General features: G+C 34.2%; 1 protein-coding gene across 2 annotated transcripts in view; it reads left to right on the top strand.

The window, feature by feature from the left end:
• The window catches only part of LOC122139279 (transcription elongation regulator 1-like protein), an 81,086-nt gene that overhangs the window by 18,637 nt on the left and 35,941 nt on the right, over positions 1 to 26,508 (top strand). For both annotated transcript variants that reach the window (XR_006156176.1, XM_042735970.1), the window contains exon 5: positions 5,743 to 5,919. Coding sequence is in view for 1 of the 2 variants with exons in the window: in XM_042735970.1 (XP_042591904.1) it covers positions 5,743 to 5,919 (177 nt within the window). In the remaining variant the exon portion in view is untranslated. The remainder of the gene's footprint in view (positions 1 to 5,742; positions 5,920 to 26,508) is intronic.

Raw genomic sequence — 26,508 nt, forward strand, 5'->3', positions numbered from 1 at the left:
ATGCATTTTTCAGGTGACATGACATGACTTTTTCTCCATTGCACAAAGTCACATATTTCCAATGAGCCTGGCTTGAGAATCCAACCTGGCTTCTGGTCACTACATATCAAAACGGTTTCATTTGGCCTGATATTTATATGCCATAAGTCACTATTTGAATGCATATAATTCACAAAATCCATGCAATAACTTTCATTGATTGAAAATGTATATGCAGAGCACGCAGCAATACTCTTGCCCTCCATTAAGACAAACATATGTTTCTATTTGTATGCGGTTTATATTTCATTGATTCCTTCCTGGGTTTTAATTTTAAAGATCCCAAAAGCATCCACAGTGCCAATTTTTTTTTTTTTTAAGTTTGTGAAATCAGTAGGTTTTAGTCCCATGGAATAACATTTGTTAGTTATATTAGCATTAAGTATTTATTTATTTATTTGTTTGTTTAAGTAGTTTTTCGTTTTAGTTTTGTATTTGGGTGGAACAACATAAGGATTAGTGTGAAAACCAGGTTTGCCATCTGGGATTTTTAAGCCTCTATGTTAATGAAAAGGTTAAAACACACAGAAAGAGCTGATGAAACTGTCAGAGCTCAGAGGAAACAGTGGAGCTTTAATAACATATGAGCAGAGTTAGATGATGGTTATTAGATTTCCTAGTATTACTGGTATTAGAACTGTAGTCAGTGGTAAAAGACAGAAATGAACACATGTTGGATTTGTATAGTTAATGGCTCATTGAAAGTCATTTCAGAGGCAGATAAAGTTATTAGCTTTAACAGGCAAACATTATTTTTATTCTAACATGGGCAGATTAACTGTACAAATTATGATCAAGAATAGTTGACCCAAAAATGAGCATTCGGTCTTTATTTTTCTCATCCTTGTCTTTTAAATTCTGATTTTCTGTAGCGACTAGAGACTCATAAAAGTTGAAAAGATCTGGTTGTTCTTTTTCCATGTAATTACAGTGAATGGAGGCTACTTTTAAAAGGATGTCAAAGCAAAAAAATCTGGTGATTTTACATCCAGACAGGTTCAGAAACACACAAGTTAAGAGTGAGTAAATGACAGATTTTCATGTTTTGGTGAACTAGTAAGTAAATGGTGCATTTTGATTTCATGTTGACTTTAAAACCATGTTTACTAAAATTGTTGTGCTTCCACCAAACTTCTTACTCAACTAACTTTATAAATGACTGTTGAAAGCCTCTTCTTCAGGCAGCTACCGTCGATCCACTTTTACTCTGAAAAGAGGTGCTCAGCCTTATTATCTGGCCTTTGTGTTGCAGGAGGAGTCCGGGGAGACAGATAGTATAATTCAGCAAAATAAGATGTTTTCAGGGAGAGGGTATGAAGCAGGTGGTTTGTTAACCAGTTAAATGAGAGAACAGTGGGAGGACAGTATAGTGGGAGAGACAGAGACTCCAACACTGAGCTTCTTTGTGAATCAAGATGATGGCAGTGTAGTCTGAAGCACACATAAGTGGCCGAAAGTCTCATAAGTGCAATCACTCGCCATTTCAGCTCCGCAGCAGGACGGACAGTTCTAGAGCGCTGAAGGCTCCTGCTACATTTACCCTTGTCTTGGCCTGAATCTTTCTGCTCAATTTCTCTAAAACAAGACCCCCTGAGAGAGATGGGAGAGATTGCTAGAAACATGTCACACTCAGACATGAACACACACACAAATATAAAAGGGTGTTTCTGCAATTTTGGCCCTGTGGACTTTTAGAAAATAAGCTCTCTTAAAAGTTTGTGGGTTTTTCTCAAAACACTTTTTACACTCGCACTAGTTTATTTAATTTGTCTACTGACAAATTCCAATGTATACATCCATAACAGGAGTATTCTGTCTTTTTTCTGCTACTGTGTAATTTCTCCACAGTGTTATTTTATGCTTATTTATATACTACTTTAGTATTTATTAATATTCTGAATTATCTTACATTTTTATATTTCAGTTTTTATTTTCATTTTAGTGTAAGTTTAGTTAAGTTTTAGTAATTTTGTTTGTTTATACATATAGAATTTCTATTTAGCTGTAATTTATTTTAATTTCAGTGATTGTAATAATCCAACTTCAACTTTTGCCACGGCAACATTTCATCCAATATTTATATTTAATAATATTTCAGCTGTTTTTCAGGTATTTCAATTAACAGAAGCATTTTTTTTTAATAATGATTTATTTAATAATATCACCACCATTTCCACCAAATCCATAATTATGTATACATAATGCTATGTTGGAAATTAAATTTGAAATATTTAATTTTAATTTGGATTTTTTTATTCATTTCATTATGTGTCCTATATTTTCACGTGATTTTGCATATTTTGATCTTTAATCTTTTTATTGTCTTGTTGCATGCTCCTTGTAGTTGTTGTACTTGTGGAAAGTTCATATAAATATGTATTCACAAAAATATTAAAATAATATTAATATTAAATATAAAAAAAATGTTGTTTGTTTTTCACATTTGTTTAGATTTTCATGTTTTATAAATATAGGCCTACTAATTAATATGTTAGATGACAGATATAAAATGCTACTATTTAAATATTACAGTATTTGAAGTATCTGGGACAAGGGTTAAACCATTATATCTAAAGGCTCATATTTCATATATAATAAAATAAATATAATAAAAATGAAAACAAGGTAAAAAGTTTCCATTTTAGATTTAATGCAGCATTCCTGTGACAAACAAACAAACAAAAAAAAAAACTTTCACATTTCTGGGACAATTCGTACTGTAGCTTGAAGGATCTCTATAGATATACTGTATATTATCATGGGGAGTTGTCAAAACAATCATTGGCTGTGGTTCAAACATTACTTGTGAAAGCATAAATTATAAGGACTTGTTTTGGGCAGGTTTGAGGACACTTAAAGGAGCACAGCAATAATTGCTCCCCTGGAGACTGGAAAAAAAAAATGGCCTCATTCCTGCAGCCTTTGGCCACCGCAGTATTTATAGTGTCTCTCCCTCTTTGTTAAGGCGGAACCCAGCACCAAAATAAAGAACGATGTTTTTGTTATATATATATCTTGAGTGCATTTTCTGAACACCTTGTTACTTTTGAGGATTTAACTCTGTTGAAGTCACATGGCGTGCTGGGCTTTCAAGATTAGCTCCCGGTGGATGTATAATTCAAGGTTTCTATTTCATGTCATGTCTGCAGAGAGCATCTCTTGATGAATGATGCATTGTTTATGTGATCTGTGCACCTGTCACTTCATCTCCAGCGGCTAGGTGTTTAAGTGAAGCGGTTAGATCCACATTTATCACTACTATCAAGCTAAAAGGTTAGTAGAGTTTAATCCACAGTCCCCATACCCTTTGCTTGGGCTGTCAGATGACTGAGTATTCCTTCCCCCCAACCCTATGTTGTTTTTTCGCCTTCTAAAGCGTTCTCGCAGTATGGGAGAGTCGATGTGCTGGAGCCGTTCCATATGATATATTCCCCAGTGGCCTGATTTCCAGTCCGGTACATGTGCATGCTAACTGCTCTGGTTGGCTCTGATCCGCCCACTCAGTACCATTAGATGAAGTGTTTCAGCTGCGCAGCGTGGAAGAATCACCCAGCCTGCTTACTCCAAAGATCTCTTCAAGGTTTCGTTAAATAGCATTTCCCTCGCTCAGGGAAGGCAGGAGCTGAAGTCAGTGGAGATGAGATGAGCACATGTGTGTTAGCTCACCCAGTTGACTAATAATGGATCATCATCATGGTTTTGACAACATAGTGATGTTTGGAACATTTAGAGCATGACTATTACCAGCTTTGAGCTGCCTTATTTTGACTAGATATGGATATTTATCATGGTTTTGACAACATAGTGATGTTTGGAACATGCAATAACAAGAAAAAAAAAAAAAAATATATATATATATACTGAAATATACTGTATATATATATATACTATATTGCATAGCTCATATATATTATATATATATATATATATCTAATATAACTCTATATATATAAGGCGTTTTACCTATATATATACAAAATTTAGTGTATACTTTTATGAGTAAATATACTACTTATCCCAAGAAGCTTTGCAAATGGAAATAACTGTCAATCCAAAATTATTGACCATTAGTCATTATAATATAAAATACAATATATTTGTTGTTTATTGCTAAATATTCAAACAAATACATACACAATTTGCGGTGTGGCAAAACACAGTTCCATTATCTACAAGCTTTACGGGACTGTCATGACTGAATATAGTTTCTGTTTCCACACACAAGCTCTTTATAGAATTATGCATAGTTTTGATTTTAGATCTTTCAATCAAAAATCCATATGGTTTTGATTTTAGATCTTTCAATCAAAAATCCATATGCTGAAAAACTAATTTGATGTAGAAACAATTTTCACTCTGAAATTACTAAATTTTCATATATTATTACAAATTTTGGGTTTTCATGAGCTGTATGCCAACAATCAAGTAGAAGGACCTGTATTATTACAAACCTCAAGTAACACATTGATTTAACTTGAAATATTGAAATATTTTTATTAACAGTGTAGTTATTAAAACTAGGTTTTGGTTGTGTTTTGTGTAGGATATAAGGAGGTGGGGGCTTTGATTTCCAGCAAGTGCATCCTGATAAAACACATAACTGGAATGCCATGTAACTTCATCCACATTACATTCATGTATGTGCTGCAAACTATATCTGTCAAAAGCATAAATGCATTTTTGCTTGCAGGGTGTTCATAACATTACTCAGTTACAAACCACATCTTTTCTAATGTGCCTATTGTGCAGTTATAGAGTTTGTCTTGTTCATGCACTCACATAAAGTAGATATTAGTATTTGTGAGGGATTGTATGTTCAGATTTGATAAGGCTTTCAACACTTCGATGAAAAACAAAGGCAAAAGCTCATGAAAATGTTTGGCAGCCAATTAAACCCCAGAACAAAGACAGGCCTGCTCAGAGTATCCAGTGGGAAGAATACACATACTTTATGTTCAAATCTCCAATAATGCACATCATGGAATTATCTCTATTTATAGGACTCTTTATTGTAATTTTTTTTAATTCTTCTACATATGTAACACTGTAGAGTTTGAAGCCAAAATTGACCCTATTAAATTTCTTACAGTAGCATGTTATGTTTTTTAGGCAGATTATAGATTATAATGATTAAAAATGATTGAAGTCACTTCAATATACCTAACATTAACACCTCTAAAACATTTTGCATATAATGTCAGCGTTAGAGGTTGTGATAATCATTTCTTCCCTATTATGATGTATATTTTCAAGTGAAGCTGTTTTTTTTTAATGAGAAAAAAATGTATTGCGGGATTTGATTTTGTCCATTGGGGACTGAATGGATTGTTATTTGTTAATTGCTGTGCTCTCATATGATTATGCTGTGGTATCATTTGATTGAGTTTATGAGGGCACATGAATTAAAAATAGTAGTTATGTGCACAGATAAATCATAAACATTGCATTATTCCATAAAAAAAAAAAAAAAAATTAATTTAATGGTAACTTTAAATAGTCAGCATGATAGAATAAAAAATCCACACAGACTTACAGTACTGAATTTACTAAGACCATTTTCCCATCCTAGTTTAAGAGCAGCCATCAAAATAAATATTTCTGAGCGCATTTCGTTAGAAAATTTCCACCAGAAAATACTGTTAGGTATTATTCTGCAAAGCACAGTAATGCACTTCTTTTATCAATCTTTATTTCTCTTTTCAGGTTGTCCCGTGTCCATTAAGCGAGTAGGAAGTTCTAAACGGATCGCTCTGGCAGCAGCAGCCATGATGGCGATGGATTCTGACGTGACACAGGGACCATCTGTCTCTTCTGCTCACCCTCTCCACCTGCTCTCGCTCTCACCCATCAAGATTCCCTTTCTGACAGCACCTCACGCAGGTAGGAGTGCAAAAGAAAATGCTTTCATTAGTGTCCTTGTGCTCATGAAAAAAAATCCCCAGTGGTCACCTATCAAACGCTGCCGCTGTCCCAAAGGATTCTATCCTAGCTGCGGTTTTGGGGAGTAACTAAATAAAAGTAGCAACCCTTTAACACAATTATGTTTTGCAGTGACAGAAGCTTGGCTGTTTTCAAAATTGTGAAGCTTTTCTAGTAACATGGTGTGATATAACGGTACAATGGTACGATTGCAAATATGTTATTGCTTTTATACAACAGTTCAAGATGTTAAATGGATAGTTCACCCAAAAATCTATACGCTGTCATTATGTACTCTCCAGGCTGTTTCAAATCTGTATAATTATGATGATCAGTGAAACATAAAATACAATTTTTGAAGAATGTTTTTGAAGACAGTTTTGGTTCCCTCTGACTTCCATTGTATTTAATGCAAGTCAGTCGAAATCAAAATGGTTTGGTTACCAGCATTCTTAAAAATGTCTTTTTGTTTTTTCCTTGTGGAGAAAAAGAAATGCATACAGTAAGCAATAACAGAATTCATTTTTATTTTTTTATTTTTGAATGGATCATCCCTTTAATATTGAGTGATTTTAGTTAGATTTTTTTTTCCTAAATAGAAATTATTTATATAAGAACAATCAGTAGTGGTGTTACTGAATGAATTAGTGTTGTTGAATAAATCAGGTAAGTAAATGATTCAATGAATCACTGGTTTGTGGTCCATTAAGGCACAATTTATGGTGTGGTAGTACAGTATGTCCCAAAACGTACCTACTTTTCTGCTACAAACTCAAAAGCATGTACTTTTTCTTCGCAAAAAAGAGTACATTCATGCATTTAGGGAAGACAATAAGTATGTGAATAGTCAACCTGAAAAAAAAAATCAGTGATGATGAACAAATCACACAATGATTCGATGACTCACTCATAAGGTAGCTTGTTCAGATCCTGATTGAATGAGTGTGTCTTAATGAATTAGATGCATGAATTATTCAATTACTCACTAACTGTCACTTGTTTTGTTACTGTATGAATCACTGAGTTAATGATTCAGTGACTCATTCTTAAAGATTGAGTCAGTTCTTTAATTCCTGAGCATTATTCAGTGTTGTTGACCGACTCAGGTGAGTGAATAATTCAATGACTTACTTGTAAGGACACATGCTTTGTAGCTGAATTGAATCAAGGATTCAGTCACTTTCTGCAACCTACTGTGACATAATGATTAGACCAACAGAAAGAATCACAAAGAGAACATGATTTTATTATTATTATTATTTGATTAATGTACTCATGATTGTGCATGAACCAAACATTACATATTTGTTTTGGTGCGCACTAGACTGTCTTGACTAAATCATACCAGTAAATCTCTTTCCTCATCATTGCTTTTTTTCTTCTGGCTCAGGTTTAAACCAACCTGCTTTGTGTTGTTTTGTCTGACCCACTTGGTATGATTCTTGGATTCATAATGAGGGCCTGCTTTCTCACAAAGCTTCTGATGTCCTAATTGGTGAATTGTAATTGCAAATGCCTTTCGTTATGCAAATATCACAGTTTTTTAGTCAGGGGTTGTCAGAAATAGTCTGCATATTGTCTTTTTCCATCACTTTAAACTCAGCACGCATGAAAAGCAAGGTTTTACAGCGCATTTCGGTAAAAATGAGTTAGTGTGTTTGTGTACAGTGCTTTGATGCAGAGTTTTAGAGGAAATTTGAGGGTTTTATGGTTGTCGGTTTGGACTTCCCCAAGCAATTACAAGAAATGTTGCTGCTTGAGCACCCATCTTCTTGCTGAGTTTGTTTTGTTGTTCTTACTATAGCTTTCACATTTCTCTGAAAGAAGTAAGAGTTTCACTTTGCTGAAGTGGACAGGTTTAAATCAAGGGTCAGTGCATAATGACTGAACTTAATGCAAGTACGGCCGTTCGTTTGGTGAAACAGACAGAGCATATCCTTTTTATTTTCCTGTCTTTCTTTTTCTCACTTTCTCTGCCTTCATGCATATTGATGAACTGTTTCCTTTCTTTGTTGTTCAGTGAACTTCTTCAGTCCCTCTTGCGGGTGGATTGCCTGAGGTGAAAAACCATGCGTGTGTGTCAATAAGATCGTGTTCATGAGTCTGAGTGCAGATCTATATATTTTATGACCAAATGTACTGTTGTACTCTTGTACTGTATGTGGGTGTGAGGGATGAATTCTCTGCTGTGAATCAATAGGAAATGCGGCTGTGGTTGTCAACATGCCCTGTATGGATGACAGGAATCCTCCCCTGGAATTACTTCCTTTTAGCCAGGCCTCCAAAGCAACATTAAAGCAAACAGGCCAGCAAACCCCAAAGGGCTTTTAATTTAGCTCTAATGATGTATATGCATGTTTGTCTGATGCTGTGGTAACTGGATCACTCTTCACGTCTAGTCCACGCAGAATCAGCCCAATGCATTTGAACTGTACTGATGCTATAATTTATTCTGATTGCAATCTAATAGTTAAGGCAGGAATGATCGTCGTACAGTTTGTGTGAGAGGAGATAATGCAGGTTTATTTCTCTCTCTGGATGCAGGGTTTACAGATTCTTTAACTTATGTAAGACACAGAAGGGAGCTTTTTTCAATGACCTAAAATCCAGCTGAAATACCACTGCACTGTGATCATTTTTATATTATCAAATCTCATGTATCATGTATTATATATAATGTTATATAAATAATATGTACAGTTATTTTACAATGTCTATGACTGGCTATATAGTATGCAAATGTAAAAAAGCATGTGCTCTATAAAATATTTATAAACATATGTAAAACAGATTTTTTTTTTATGTTACACGTTTGTAATGAATTTGAAAGTTTATCATTCATTTTAAATTCATATATTTGAGCCACGATTCAGCCACATTGCAGATGTCTTGCTGTCTACAGCCTACATGGGTAGCTGACTTTTAAGTTAGCATCTTAATGGAAATGGAAACTCAAGTTTGTGTCTTCTTGGTACTTTGGTATCTTTTTTAAATGATATGATTTGGATTATTACAAAATCTGAAGTGAATTGAGCCGGATAGTGACACCAACATGCAAAATCGACACGGTTATTAAACTGAATTGAAACAACTTTGAACTGACTTGAAGTCAATAATGGCACTATTATCTGTACTCATTTCATAACTGATGAACATTGACACATTATTGAACTGAATTTAAACATGATTATCTTCTGTAGAACTGCTTTACAGCTAAAATGTGATGTTTTATAATTGATACATTTTTAAAACATTTACAACATTATTTTACTGTTTATTAATGTGAAGCTCCTCTGAAACAATCTGTACTGCTACAGTATATGAATAAATATGAAATTTTTTTTTTTTAAACATTTTCACAAACTAATGATGCATAAAATTTCACAGCACATTTAAATACAGTCAATTTTTAGTCACAATGAGATGAATTTTAGTAATACTTTTTAATTCTGAATAAATTATAAGTATATATACATCAAACGATTTCTCTCACTTTGTCTGGCAACTAAAATGCATTTATTTCCATCCTAGATGGCAAGCGCAGTGCATGCTTTTCATGCAACGCTACCTTTGGAAGCCAAATGGAAGGTATTTTAGAATAATTATGCTGCCTACCTTTTGGAACAACCTTAATGACAGGAGCATGTTTATGATGCCTTAAGATGTTGCCTATGTATGCAGCTCACTAGGTTTTGAAACAGAGCCAACAAGGAGTTTTGTGGATGCTGAAATATGTCGTAATAGATGCATGATTTAAAAAGCAGATGTTGACATTACATTAATGCACATGAGTTGAGTTTGGTCTCTTATTTGTGTTTATCATGGCCTCAGTCAGTGCCAACGCTGTGGGGAGTCTTGAATTGGCTGTACCAATGAAGGCGGCTTTGAGCTCCCTTCAAATGCCTGAATTATAGGAGTCCTACACATCTGTGCTGAGAGATTAGGCTTTCAACCAATGCCCTGAATGTGACGCCATTGTTGCCAAACCAATTTTTTCCCTGCAAGTAAATGATAGAGGAATAGTATTGTATGACCAAAATCATGTATCACAGTGTGAAAGTTTTCATGCAGGATAACAGCATCAGCATGAAGTTGAGTAAATGGAGACAGAAATATTTCTGTGTTTGTGTCAGAGGCTTTTTGTCTATTTATGTCGAGATGTTACACAATAAGTTGAACTAATATGTTGTCTGCCAAATTCCCAAAGCTCATGATGTCTAGATGCCTTGTACTGATGTGGGAGAAGTTGTTTTTGGCTCAGACATAAAGATGTGCTTCTGCAGTGCTAAAAATGAAAAGAAACAAAACTGCAAATATCTGAGACATAATTACAGCACATTACGTCATAAACAGCTGTGATCAAAATTGTTCATACCCTAGGTAAATATGATCAAAATAGGCTTTGAAAATAGATCTACATTGTTAATCTTTTTGATCTTTCATTTAAAAAATAATAATAATAATAAAATAAAATAAATAAAAAAATTATAATAAAAAAAAAATCTAACCTTTCATTGGAAAACAAGAATTTAAAATGGCAGGAAAATCTATTTTTTTAATAATTATTTTCGTCTAATACACATTGGTCTCAATACCTTTTTATTTAATATGAAGCAGCACAATTTTTTTCAAAATTGTTTATAATCAGAAATGTTTCTTGAGCAGCAAATCAGAATATTAGAATGATTTCCGAATGATCACGTAATAATTGAAAATAGTTATTTGAAATTAAGATTGTTTGTATTGTTTAATGTTTATTGAGTATTAAATGATAATATTTTTTTTGGTTTTTAATTTTTTAATATATAATAATGTTCTTTTAAAAACTTTTAAACGGTGATGTAATTCTGTCTCTGACTTAGAAATGTGGATGGAGTTTTGAGTTTGTGTTATGCAAATCCACTCGTGGAGTTTTTATGACTTATACAAGGTGTGAACCACCAAAAGCCAAAGGTCGAAATTTAAACAAGCTGGGCTGCTGAATGAGGGGACAATTATGCAAATTACATTATGTCTGATAACAGCAGCATTAGTAGGTCATGATTTACATAAGAAGTGTATTCACTGCTTGGGCACAGAGATAACACTTTAGAGATTAATTTGGAGTTTTCTGAGAACTCTGATAAACACCTTCACTGATAAATCATTACTGTGAACGACAGAGATAGAGTGGAGGAGTCTATGCTCTCTCTCTCTCTCTCTCTCTCTCTCTCTCTCTCTCTCTCTCTCTCTCTCTCTCTCTCTTTCTCTTGAGAAGTTGATTTCCTAATTACAAACTTATCTCAGAACAGTAGTGGGTCAGTCCAGAGGGTCAAGATGGTTAAATACCACAACTTACAACATTCTGCGGACAAAACGTGTTGACATTTTATATATACGTATACGTATATTAGGGGTGTTATGGTTCACAGAATTCACAGTTGGGTTCGATACAACAGTTCGGTACGTTTTACGTCGCAATATTGGAAATATTTCTGTTTTAAACCTGGACATGTAAAGACATTTTGAATGTCTTAATCTCACTCAATTCATTATGCAGAAAGTGAAAGTAAAAACGGAGTGACGGAGTAATGACAGAGCTTTCGGCATCTGACACCACATATTCTATTAGAGACGACAAGAGACGAATCTACTTCATTACGGTAGGCTATATGACTAACTGTTTTAATTTATTCCATTAATATTTCTCTTGTGGCCCATACATAGTGCAAAAAAACAACAACAAAAAAAAAAACATTGAGAAGAAACGTATTTCGTGTTAAACTGGTTGTTTTTGAAAGTCGGTGCTTGAAAAAAATATTTCTCTAAAAGATTTTATTAATGACTGCAGTGTTAATATTTTAATTGTAAATATGTTGAATATAGGCTTATAATTCATTGTATAATAGACCTGTTTTAAAAACATTTTAATTGAGGAGTAAATAGCCTAATCTTTTGTTATCCTAGCTGCGCAACAATTATGCGGTAATTATTGCGGGGCAAATTACTTGTATATTCATTTAATAATAAAAGTAACTTCATAATATTAATAGACCTAATAAAAAAAAAATAAAAAAAAATAATGTAATAATAATAATAATAATAATATTGCCAATAATAATAATAATATCTAATAATATTTATAGGTCATAATAATAGGCATATACAGTATATATATGCAGAAATACGTTCTATTCTATTCTACAACGGGGCTGTTTCAATGCTCTTTTTATTTTGAATCTGATTAGTTCAATTGTCGGTTTGATGGACCATTCTAAGGTGCAATTGTGCAGTTATTTTCATGGAATGCATGGCTAAAGTTTTACAATTACATAAATTTCCATATCACTTTACCATAAAGAAATAATTTTTCAGTTATTTAAAAGGTCCGTCCAGCAAAATAACTATAAAAAATCCATAACAGTATAACTGATCAAGCCAACATTTACACTAATAAGGAACCTTTTGTGCATATAAAAAGAGTTTCTATACTAATCTTAAAAGGTTCTTCAAGGATCTCAAAGTGTGACATGGACTTGTTTTTTTGGATAAGAGCATGCTGCTAAATGAATAAATACATATCACATATGTTTAAGCAGTGCAAATGTTATTAGAAAAAATTGTTTCTTGAGCAGCAAATCATGATTGCATATTGCAATGATATATTTCTGAAGGCTCTATGTGACATATGAATAATGATCCTATATATAATTCAGCAAATGATTTATCACCATCACAGCAATAATGTAACATTCAAAATATACATAAAAAATAGAGAAAGTTTAAATTGCCCTATATATATACCTGGTAATGGCTTCTGCTCAGCCGCAGCATTTGCAAAGCTTCTTTCTTGGATAAGTAGTATATTTACTCATAAAAGTATACACTACATTTGTGTATATATATATATAATATTATATATATATATAGCTCTCAGCTCTCTCTCAACTCTCCTCACATGTTTAGTTGTATAGTGTAGATCTTGTATTTCTGTTGTTCAAGCTGATAAGGTCAGCCTTAAAGCTTTAAAGGTCACCGGAGAGTGATAAAGAGTGAGAGAGATGGGGATGATTAAAGTGGAGAGGTCTCTAGCAGAGCTTTCATTAATATTACGCACTCAGACTGGACTAAGAGAGAGTCACTAATGACTCCGAGGACGCTCGCTATGAATTTGCTACCACATTTAGATGAGCGCTTTGCCCCCTGGAAATTCCCTGCATGGAGTCCTGATTTAGCAAATCTATCAGGCTTGCATGACACCTTTAAAATTGCTTTAATGTTAAATACTCCCTGCTGTTCCAGATACATGCAGATAGACTACAATAAGACAATTATAGGTTGATTCCAATAATAATAATAATAAACTAATATTATTATTGTTGTTGTTATTATTATTACTAGTAGTTGTATATTAAAATGCATTTGTTCTCAATAAAATAATGTGTAGTAGTGGTAGTAGTAGTAAAAAATAAACAGATGATAACAAAGATGATAAACAAAACGTAGTTACTACTAATATTTTATTTCTAATTAAATTATCAGTAGTAATAGTAAAATTATATATTGCTATAGTGATAGCAAGTGAAGTGATAGTGAAGCAAGGGTGGCTGTGTATTGATTGATTTATTTTTGTTCTTATTATAGACATCATTTTAAATTACTAAAGTGTATTTATATATTTTTTTAATTAATATTGTTTATTATACTTTTATTATATTTTTTATTGAACAATAATGTGGCATTAGCATGATTCTGATGCTTGTATGCTACAAGGCTCCAGTATACTGTTGTCTATCGAATTATATATTGTTAGTATATCTGAGATATTTTTTATCCCAGTCTGCCTATGACATCTTTGAATAGGAATGCTAAGGGTGCAAAGGAGTTTTAGTGTTTTTTTTTCTATTGTTTGTTTGTTTGTTTTTTTCCAGATTATTGACAGCGTGAGCATCACTCACCAGCAGACTGAGATGAGATGAGGTGCAAATGGCACATTTGAATGTGTGCCAGTCAGTTTTTCACTGTGAATAACAGATCGTTCGGTTGTAATTTCGGTATTTTGGCATCACACACGCTCACGGCTACATTACCTTTAATTTATTTCTGAGCAACTGCACATTTGTGTCAGCGGTGGCTGAACTCAACACGTTTTGTGTTTTATTAATAATTGAAGTGATTGCACTGCTAATGTGATTCACTTGAATGAACATAGACAGATAAACTATTGAATCCTTTACACAAATTCAGGATGTTCTTTTTTAGACAATCATGACTAGAAATAGTACACTAGTAATTATCCAAGCCCTGGTTTGCCGTCCTATTAAAAGCCAGCGTCTGATGTGTTTGCAGACTCTTTTCACGAGATGTATGCCACTGAGCCTTTGATATATGAAATCTTCATCATTAGCTACATTCGGCTTGCCAAGCAGGAGTCATTCTTATTCCAGAGCAGTGCCTGTACTGCAAAAAGACTAGTTAGTATAACTATCAGTACTGTGATAGTGTGATTATGTGATAGTCTTCTGTTCATATAAAGCCTGTTTAGCAGTTCTGAAATTGTCACAAAGCTGTTTTTGCACTGATGCCATGAATATGAATCATCTTATCCTCCAATTTGCATCCAAAATAATGAAATTAGATTAAATTTACTTTCATGTGTGAAGTTTTAATTTACTGCATTATCCAAAGGAATAGACATTCCTGCATGGTTAATATTTAAACCATTTAAAAAAAAAAAAAATCTACTTTAATTTTCAAGCAAAAAGAACTATATTGACATAAAACAAGTCATTTTTTTTAAAGTGCCTTTTATTTATTTATTTTAATTTTTATCTATTCATTTATTTTTTTATTCAGTTTTAGTCATTTTCTACTTCAACTTTAACTTGTTTTATTTCAGTTAGTTGCCAAGGCAATATTTCTATTCCATTTAAGTCTAAATTTTCCATTTAATGTTTAATTTATACGTCCACTGAGGTATGAGGTATGAAAGGCCAAACAATGTGCATTTTTTTTTTTCTGCAGAAAATGTCAGTTTATTTTTTGATAATGCCTGCTTTATTTTTGCATCCAAAATAATCAAATGAGAAATTAAGTTTTAATTCACTGGATTATCCAAAAAATAGGCATTCTTACTTGGTTATTTAATATTTAAACTTTTTTCAAATCTAATGTCAAAGAATATCTCAGCAAAAATAACTATATTGTTATAGAATTACTTTATTTTATTTTATTTTAGACATTTTGGCTTTTGTATTTCTTTTCTATTCATATTTTATTTTTAATTCAGTTTTAGTTGTAGTCATTTCAATACTTCAGCTTGGCTATTTAATGTTTAAACAATTTTTTTTGGATTCAATTTTCAAGCAAAACTAATTATATTGTCATAAAATGACTCCCACAGTGGTATCAGATTTTGGTCATTTAGGTGTTTGGATCTTCTAAATGGCTGGTCATCATGGTGGATGATATGTTATTTTCTAAGCAGCATCAGATTGTCTTCCAACAGAGCCGATAATTACCATTTTCTCTGAAGGAATATTTTATTGCTTAATTGACGATTCGAGAAAGCCCTCCTGTAGATCACTGGGACATTGATTCTCACATTGTTATGCTGAACAGTTGGAGACTTTACAGATTTACTATCTGCAAACCAGTTTCCCATAGCACCTAGAATTACTCACCAACACCAAAATCAATTTAGCCTGTCAAGTTCCCCACTTCTCTGAGCCACCGAATAAAACTCTTATCGTTTTTCTGTTCCTACTGTCTCCCCGTTTTAATGTGGGGTCATATCTTATCAGGATAGATGCCCCCACAATTTCTAAAATGAGTGAACTCCACCAGTATCCTATATTGTTTGGATGGAGAAAAGAAAGCTATTACTAGTGGCTCCTGGACGGCTGAAAGAGTTCTGAACTCTTCTTCAAGACTTCTGAAGAGGGTCACTCCTTTCCTCTGTATCTGTCCCTTTGTAAGCCTCCACATTAAAATTCCCTTTCAAATTTTTATCATCAAAAGGTAGGGAAAAAACTCTCAAGTCTTTATTCTGTGCTTTTGTTTTGGTTGTTTGTGTGGGTGGGTGTGTGTTTTATGTGTGTGGTTTATTTATTTCTGCCCTCTGTTTAGCTTTTCACCCGAGTTCCTCGCGGAATATACTCAAGTCCGCTTCAAGGAGAGTCTTGAGTACACTGCGTCACGGCCCATAGGAAAGTAAAATCAAGAATGATGTTTCTTTAATAGCTCAATAGTTCATTCTAGACAGCAATGAGTCTCCTGATTAGGTCTCCTGATATATTTTTTTTTTTTTTTTTCAGAAGAGATCTCATTATAGTCCGCAATCAAAAGTCAAATATTTCAATATATATATATTGTTTTGTTTTGTTTGATTGTGAGTTGTTCGAAAATGCCTCCTTTATTTTTGTTATATGCATATGTTAAATACAGTAGAACAGAATTGTTGTATTATTTATATACTAGTTATTAATATGCTTTTATTTTTTGTTTTCAATTTTATTTCAAGTTTTAGTAATTTTCTGTGCCCTTGTTATTTTATATTAAATATTTTATTTCAGTTTTAGTTTTAGCCATTTTTGCACTTTAATTTAAACAAATTTTATTTCAGCTAGTTGCCAAGGCAATACTTCTCATTTTCATTTAAGATCCAGTTTTTCATATAATAATATAAGTCCTCCGAGGTATGAAAGATCACTTTTTTTTTCTTTTCTGCAGGGATTTTTGTGATGTGTATATCATAAAGTGAGCATTTTCATTTTATTATTTATGTACTGTTATAGTATTTGTAATTTTATTCTTTTTTTTTATTTTTATTTAGATTTTATTTTAAAATCAAAATATAAGATTTATTCATTCATTCATTCATTCATTCATTTACTTTTTTTCTGGTAGTTGCTAAGGCAATATTTCTAATTTACGTTTTTCGTGAAATGTATATATTTTATTTGATTTCAGCTTTATTTATTAACATAAATGAGTTTTAATAGTTTTAATTAATGATAACAGCACTGTAGTAAATTCCAATCTGTGACCACATTGATGATTTGAGATTGACTCAAAAACAATTTTTATTCAAGCCTGTGAGTAACAGAACATTTTAGGATTACAAAAAAGTTGTGAGAGAAAGTTCAACATTCATGAGAAACTTTTGACAGACATTGACTTTTTTTTAGGTCAGTAATCAAATGTAAGTAAATTTGTAAAGAAAAATCAGATTTACTTTCTGCAATCGAAGCACGGGAGACAAACCATTGACTAAAGTATTTTCAAATGCTACTTTTGAAATTCAGCAAACAGAAAAAAGAAAAACTTTTTTTGGTTTTTTAAGTATATATATGCATTTATGATATATTCTGTGTTCATATTCTAAAGGCAGAATCATGAATAAAAACAAGCAGGCACAGAAAGAGGTGGAGTTAATAGCAGAGTAGATGTTATATTCAGAAACGGACCTTTATCTTTACATAATGTGTATGTCATAGTCTAGATTCAGCAGTATATCATTTTATTCAAATAAAGCACCATAAAACACTACTGTGATCAAGTACAAGTGTTGAATAATGTATTAAATGACTGCCATACTCTAGAACGAACTGACACACATGGCTTTGGAGGCTTGAGTTCTCACTAGGAGTCATTGCTGATGGTGAATATGAAATCTCATGCAACCAAAAATCATCTGTAATCAGATTACTGTCATTTAAATCAGGCTGGTTTTTTCCTCACATCATTAGCTTCAACCCTCACCCTAGTTCTGTGCAATTAAGTGCGGAGCTGAAGGCAGACTAATTATATTAATTTTAATTATGTAATATGTCCTCATGATTATATTTCAATATTTGTTTCAGTGTACTAAGCAGACTGGGTGAGCTGATTATGACAGACAGGACACTTGGTGTGGCAGTCTCTGCAGAAAAGGCCATCTTGAATTTTCATGCTGGTTTATGTAGGTTAGCACTGGTTTGTTGAACCAGAACCAAATTTGAATAGTTAAAGTAGGGATTTAATTAGGATTTTTGAAATCTGGTGGTGATTCTGGTGCCCTTGGCAAGACTCAGTGGCATTCAAATTAGGAGTGTCATTCTGGGTCATTCTTACAGAGACTTTTTTGCAATACTACACATAAAATGTCCTTACAGCTGACAGATATCACCGAAATAAGTGTCCTGAGAAATCACACCTGTCTCTGTGACAGCACCAGACTCTGGTAACAGCAAAAAGATGAGTCAGGGGAACAGCCCACGCTTTTTAACCAATCAGAAACTCTTTTTGCCTGTTGAGTCATTTTGTCCTTTGGAGCATCTGATATCTGACATGTCAGTTATCAGACCTGTGAAAGTTAGTAAAGTGGCACAAGTTGAGAATACGATTAATTATTTGGAGACAAACAGACTGGGGACTGTCGCTAAAAGTTAATGCTCTATCGTGCTGGAAATATGCCTTACACCAAACCCAACCCTAAACCTACTCAATAGTGTTAACAAATGCAAAAATTATATTAAAAAGCATTTGTTGATGCAACCGTGCCATTTGAACTTCCTTATATGCAGATTTGAACTGTTTTGTTGATCCGTAGTTACACGGGATTCAGTATATATTATAGTCCAAATTTTAAATACAGCTCTGTTCTATGCAATATGTAACTGCTTGTGTTTCTATCCACCAAGGTCGAAAGCAAGCAGTGTCCATCAAATCCTTTTTATGCTCTTCTTTTTTAGGCTCCTGCAGTTTCTCCATGAATAGCAACACTCATTCATATGTAGTTTGGTCCCAAGAGTCAGTTTGCCGTTTTTATTTTGTCTGTTTTTAGAAGCTATTTCCTCTCAGCCTTGTGAATGGAGCAGCCAGCAGTGACGCGCCAATATCCCTCTGATGTTTAATTCACGGGGCAGTCAGATACAAAGTGCTGAGATAGTGCTCCCACTGAATTCTGTTTTGATACCAAATTTATCAAAGCATTTCTGGCAGGCCTATTGTAAGTCTCTGAAATGCCGGTGAAGTCCTGCAGCCCTCATAAATGGATATTCAGCGGTATGCACAGAAACAGCTGTATTACACGTCTTTGTGTGTTATGCATCTGATTGATCTGTTCTACAGAGGTCTATATGCAGAGCCACAGAAGACTGGTGTTGTTCTGAAGAGATAGGCTTTTGTGGGCTCTGACAAACAGCACTATGTATATCTGCTTCTGAACCCACACCAACCCCAGCGCTCTGTATCACACAGGATGTCCTGATTTCTATCTGCTCGCTGTGAGTACTTCTTTAGTTGGTCAGGTGAATGACAGCTCTGCTATTTTCTGAAGCGACAGCTGTTTTTTGACCTGTGCTGGGAAGAGCTAGTTTTTTTCCACAGTTAAGTGTGAATGGAAGAACAATAGAGAGACACGAGGAGAATCACAGCTAAACAAAGAGGCTTTTCACTGATACGTCATGCGTGACACACGCTGGAGTGCGTGAAAAGAGTGCGTTGGGTCACGGTGCAGAAATGCCGTCCCAGGTGCATTATGAAAAGGTCATCTGCAAATCTGCATTCGTGTGGTGGGAAACAACCTCGACTGACCTTTTGCTTTGAAAGGAGCAGAGGTTAGCATGCAGTCTCATTGCTACAATATGTCTGTACTAGCTTGAATAGCTTGTGGATTTTATGATTCATTGATTCATGTGGTTATGGCACTTTTTTGAGAATACCTAGATATATACCTTTCTAAGTTTAGGATAAGATTTTTAAAATATATTTATTTGATCAAAAATACAGTACAAACAGTATTATGAAATATTACATTTGGTTACTGATGCAAAGCTGAATTTCCAGCATCATTACCAGTCTTCAGTGTCAAAATATTCTTCAAAAAATCATTCTAACATGCTGATTTTGTGCTAAATGAATGAATGAATAAACGAACGAACAAACAAACAAATAAATAAATACTTTTGAACAGGGTTCTTAATATTTGGTGGAAACTTGTGATACATTTTATTTTATTTTTCAGGATTTTTGATGAATAGAAAGTTCAAAATAATCATATATTTAAAGGGGTCATATGACGTTGCTAAAAAGAACATTATATTGTGTTTTGGTGTAATGCAATGTGTTTATGCGGTTTAAGGTTAAAAAAACATGTTTTCCACACAATGTACATTATTGTTGCTCCTCTATGCCCCGCCTTTCTGAAACCCGTCAATTTTTACAAAGCTCATTGTTCTGAAAAGCGAGGTGTACGCTGATTGTCCAGCTATCCAGTGCGTTCAACCGTCTCGGCTCGACGAGACAAAACCAATAAAACCCATTACAAAAGAGGCATTTGTTGCATCCAGTGGAGACATAATTACTGATTATAATGACTTATACTGTGTTTTTTATGCGTTGCCTTGCGTATCGCGCTGCGTAAACATAAAACCATGTCTGCATTTGTGATTGGAGAAATGACAAACAACAAGCGCTACTCTACACTGCTCAAAACTCGCTTTTGAATCATCAGTGGCAAATTCTTTAAATATAAAAAAAAAACGTACATACAGGCTGTGAGTCAGAAGCGCCAGACTGTCGATGCAAAGTTTGAATTGCCCCACTTTATAGAAACTTTGTGCCACAGACGCATTGTAGGCTACTGTTTTAGGAAACAGTCCTCTGTAAAATGTGCTGGCAAAGTTTGAATTGCCCCACTTTATAGAAACTTTACAGTGTTGTAAATAAAACTTAACCACTGATTTCTAGTTGTGTCCTCTTTTTGAAGGCCAAACAAAGTAGTTTCGCTTTCATAACGAAACACACAGCATCTCCACAACATGACGGCGGCGGCGGCAACAATACTACAGTGAGAATCAAAGTTACACCTTCTTTCATTTCATTTGGGCGGCGTTATGCAAATCTTCCCACACAGTGACATTGACATGTGGGGGTGTGTTTAAATGAGGAGTTTTAGGAGGGCGTGGACGAGTCTTAACTTTTATAAAGAATATCTTGTTTGGTTTGAGACTTTAGTCTTTGCAACTTTAGGGATCTTATCTATGCATTAGAATTTGTCCTTAAAATAAAGTGTTAGCAACATTCTAAATGTCTTTACTGGCACTTTTAATATAATGTGTGAATAAATATTTGTTTATTAGAAATAATTGTTTATTAGAAATTAAAAAAAACTCTTACTGATTGCTGATGTCTGGATATACATGTGTATATATTCACTTATATTTTTATATATTCAAGTCATTTTAATTCAACATAACATAACTTCTATTTTCTGAATGAATCTACAGTATGTTTGTGAATTAATTAGTTGAGTCAGTGTATGATTCGTTGTCTTATACAGAGTCATTTAATTGTTTCATTCCTGAATGAATCAGTGCTTTTGAATGAATCAATTGAATTTAGTGACTGACTCATGACTGACTGTTGCTTCAAATAATGTAAAAAAAATATATAATTTTCATCCTTGCTTTTTTAAACTTGCCAAAAATAAACATTCTGTCATTTCTCACTTTGTATGCTGTTATATATTTTTTGTGTGGAAGAATCTCCACACAGTTCTTTTCACAGCGGCCGCAGCTGTCAAACTCCAAAAAGGACCAACTCTATAAAATCTTCATAAAAGCAGCCAGATGACTCATGCACTATATTCTAAGTCTTCAGAAGTCATTCAATAGCTTTGTGCGAAGAACAGGCCAAAATGTAGGTCATCATATTTTGAAAATCTTTCCAAACAGAATATTATTTCAAGTGAACCATTTCTTTAATGTTGGAACTCAAAGTATAGCAATAGATTGACAAACCAGCTTAGAGCAGAATAAACTTTTATGTTAGTTCAGACCGGTTTATTCTGGTTACTGCTGGCAAGGCTATTTAGGAAGCTTGACATCTACCAAACCACAACCTACGATCATGACCAGAATGACATGCTTTTAAATGTACAGTACAGCCTGTCACTACATATTAAATTGTATTATGTACAGTTCTGTCATGACAACTCTCGGACGGCTTGGCATGGTAATGTACATGACAATGTTAATGTATTTGGTCTTGACAGAATAGATCTGCTACGCTGCTGTACCGAGACTTGCTACTGCCAATACATCCACTACATGCTGCTGTGAGCATGTAAGAAATATTGCTGCTGCAACTATAACATACATGAAATAACCCCATAGGATACATGAATCACCTCGAAGCAGATCTATACAGGTGGAGCTGGGGAAGGTGGAGGGTTTCTGAAGCAAGCTGCAACTGCTACGGCAAGCTCTAGTCATACATTTGAATGTTGAGCAGCGAGCTCATTGGCTACCAATACAGGAGAGAACCAATCAACTGTGCCATGTGATAATGATGTCATTAGGTCAGACTGACTTCATGTCAGAACTCTGTATTTAGATTATAGTGCTCTACTTCCAACCCTGTTTCAAAAACATGGCTCACAGTGGACTCTATACAGCCTCCAGCCAAACCCACCAACTCGTTTTATCCATTTTTCTAGGCCGAGCTCATTCCGTCCCCCACATGGGCACGCTCCTGAATCTCTCAATCAAACCCAGGTCTGATAGTCCCTCCGTTAGCCCAACTGCAGATGGATGACTAGAGCCACAGTGCCAGCCATTGGTCTGTGATGGAGTTTGAATAATTTAATGGTTGGTTTAAGGTCAGGCTGGACTGGGGATTAGGGCTTACTGTTGCATATAATAGGGCCACTGTTGCATTATATTATTGAATATTGCAGAATCTTCCTTTTGTACCAGTGCCAGCGCTGGGTTGATTTAGCACAGATGCTATAATTCAGACAAAACGCTCAGGATTTTAGAGCGGGTTAGTGTTAGCATTAGGCTGTGGAACAGTGCCATGAAATAAAAGCTCAGGGGGCTCATGTGGCACAGCAGATGTGCTCAGTTGAAGAACCCAGCGAAAGTTCAAAATTCTGAAGGTTGCTGCTGAATGAGACTTTTGGAGGATGAATGAGATTACCGTGACTTTTAGTTTCATGCTATAAAGACATGGGATAAGTCTGGAATGGCATGCTGCCATACTACAATATGATGCAAAGTACACTTTGTTAAATACTGTATCCCATAATGCAGTGTACCAGAATTCACCTTGCATTTGGTGATCAAATACTTTTTAGTCATTATTTAATGTACAATGCAAAAATTTAAGGGCTGGTTTTGCTGACAGCTTGTGCCAGCGCAGCCCATCTTTTGATATTAAAATACCAATGTCAGGATTTACTAAAGACGGCTAGTGACAAATTAGTGCTGAAAAAGCCTTGAACAGTTATTTTTGTGCCTGACCTTATTGAATATGCATTTGTAGGAGATTCCCTTTCAGACACAACATTTATGGGAGGGGCATATTCAAATGAATCACGAAACTCAATTTACTAATATTTGCGCTCGTCAAATTACTTGTATTTGTTCCATTATTTAATGCCCCCAAAAATCATGTCGTAAACTATTTTGTGCTTGAAATGGCTGCCATTGTTGTTGCTAGGAGGAGGCACTGCAGAGAAAAGAGAGCGTGTGGTAGAGGAGAGAGGATTTATTTATTTTTTTTCCCACACGTATTAATTTATTTGGAATGCCAGAAGAACACATTATCCAAACATATTGTTTGCCATGCCAGGTTATTTTTTAATTTGCTCCAGGAATTAAAAGATGTCTTTGAACCCTCAACTAGGAGTTACGCAATAACAGGTCTATCAAAACTTCGGATTCTTTTCAATGTACCGTGGCTTCTTTATTTCTTTATTCTTTATTTGCGATTACAGTAATTTGTGCTGTGCTTCGTATATTGTGTTGGTCGTTATGTAAATGAGATGTTGTGTCTGTGTTCTTTAATTTGCGTGTTGTTAGTAAATCACACACAGAAATTTCCATGCCCATAGGTGCTGTTTTGGAATTGCGCTCTTGCACTAATTTGCTGTTTAGTAAAACTGGCCCTAAATGCTTACCCTGTGTCCAAATATGCCTACTTCCATACTATATAGTAGGCAAAAAACAGTTATGAACATAACACAGTAGGTGAAAAGTATCTGGATGACTTACTAATTCCAGCAAGATTCTGAAATGTGCATTTGATGGACACTTTACAGTCCCATGAGGCCATGGGACAGGATTTGTGAATGGCAGTGAAGCAATGCAACTGACACTGGTAGGTCACATGACAGTCACAAAATGCCAGATGCGTGGGACAGGATTTGTGAATGGCAGTGAATTTTTAACAGTCACAAATGTAGTGCTTTTTTTTTTTTTTTAATTTTTTAAAAGTAAGTTTGAAAGTTTTGTAGTATTGGTGTTTTGCATGCTATTTTTAGAATGCAGTACACTAGTATTCCATTTCAAGCATAGCTAAGGACTGACTTCACCACACTAAAGCCAATGTAAATATGTGTGAGTATGTGAGTGCATAATTGGCATACAGCCCTCAAGTAAACTCAATTAAAATACATGTTTTATCAGATGTTGCTGCATTATGTAAGATGAAGAGTGAGAACTCATGTAAAAATACAAAGTACAGTCTCAGAGACAGATACAGTGTGATCAAGATCTTCTTAAAGGAATAGATCACCTAAAAATATAATTCTGATGTGATTTACTCAAACCATTTATATATGTATTTCTTCTGTGGAACACAGAAGGAACATTTGGTCTAATCCTCACACAAAGCCATTATATGGCTTCGGGTGACTTGGTATTTATTACATTTAGGAGAATATTCTATTTAAAAAATAAAAAAAATAAAAAACATGTTATATTTTATTTATAATATATTTTTTTTTAATATTTTTTTGTTGTTATGTTATTTTATTTAACTTAATTCTTATTATTGTGATGCAAGGATGTGTTTAAATCAGAAAAAAAAAAACCTTTGCATTACAATAACACTTTTTTTGTCATTACAGTAATAAAAAAAAATAGTTGATGCAATACAAAGAAAGTCACATGTAGATGATTAAATGATAACAGAATTTTAAGTTTTGGGTGAACTATATCTTTAAGAAAATCAATGTTTGTGTGTATGTAAAATCAATTCTTTCCTACATCTTGTCCTGTTAATGTAATATAAGAAATACGTGTCTTCTGCCAAATAAGTTTATAACTAAAATGGCCTTGTTCCTGCAACATAGCACTCTTCTGTAGACCTCAGGTAAATAAATAATTATATTGTAAAATGTTTTTTTTTTTTTGATGCAGTCAACAGAAATGCAGGCCTTTTAATGGCAAATCCATCGCCACATGTGGGAATAATCCTCCTGTGGTCTTAAACCTGGTTATAAAATTTTAATTGCGCTGATCCAAACATCTTTATCATGCCATTGTTTGTTTAGATGGGAAGCTGATTACTAGCTGAGGACTGAGTGTGGGGAAATTAGTAGGCACTAGGGGCTCTGTGCACAGATTGCACTCCATATATTGAAGATGTGCTGCACGCTTTCATTGCAGACAGTTCAGGCATCTCTGGCTCATTTTTCATGTCATTATTTTCATACAATGTAGTGTCACTTCCAAGAGAGCAGAACTTATTCTGTGTCATTGCATTCTCTCTACAAAGCATTGGGTACAGAACACCAAAGAATCACTAGAGGTAGAAAAGCAGGAGGCACTGAAGGACAGTGTGAATTGGATGTATTTTAGTAAGCAGAGAGCAGAGCTTTTTTGAGTGAATGAATCAAAGTAGAGATGGACTATTATGCTTAATTATGCCATCTCTCTCTCTCTCTCTCTCTTTCTTTCTCTCTCTCTCTCTTATCTGATGTAGTGAAACAGCATATTCTATGAGAAATATATATATATTGCACTGTTTTCTGTGAATAACTTTTGAAAGATGCATTAAAAACAAAGGACAGTGCATTAATAATAAAGGAAGAATAAGGGAATAAATAGGGGTGTTTTTCATTTCATGTTAATCATAATCCCAGTTTGCAATAGTTCTAACGTTTACAACTAAGTGTTAAAAAACTAAAACTATCCCCTGAGAAAATACATTATATGGCCACCTGTCAGCCTGCCTAAAAATGACAGGTAATTAAGGCAGAGGAAGTCATTCGTATCTATCTCAGTTCCTTCTCTTCTCCTCCAGATCTAGATTACAGTGTGACTGTGTTTGACGGACACTCCCACACTCAGAAGTCTAGATGCGAACTGCAGGCATGTGTTTTTTTTTTTTTTTTTTTCACTGATTTCAGATATTGCATTTCAGGAATGGATAAGGATCCTTTCTGAGTGAAAAGCCATTCGACAGGCTGACACTAGCTTGAAGCTGATCTGTTTTCTGCTCAGGACCACTGCCAGCATCACATGAAAACCTATAAGAGACACAGAAAGAGAGAGGAATCGAGAGACAGTGATAGCAGGAGGTTGAAAGAGGACAGATTTGAATAATTTGTTATTGTAAAAGAGATTCTAAATTTGCTCTGAAGCGAAGGCAGCGTGACGTTGAATTGCAAAGCCAAAGCCTTTTCCTTGTTTTTAGAGCTAAATTTCAGCGAGCCTTGACCTGGTACAGACTTTTCAGGCTGGGACAAAAGAAAGGACTGTATCACAGCTGAGCTTTCCGATATAAGAAATGGATTTG

Source organism: Cyprinus carpio, chromosome B12 (assembly GCF_018340385.1).
Source record: "Cyprinus carpio isolate SPL01 chromosome B12, ASM1834038v1, whole genome shotgun sequence".
Lineage (NCBI taxonomy): Eukaryota > Metazoa > Chordata > Actinopteri > Cypriniformes > Cyprinidae > Cyprinus > Cyprinus carpio.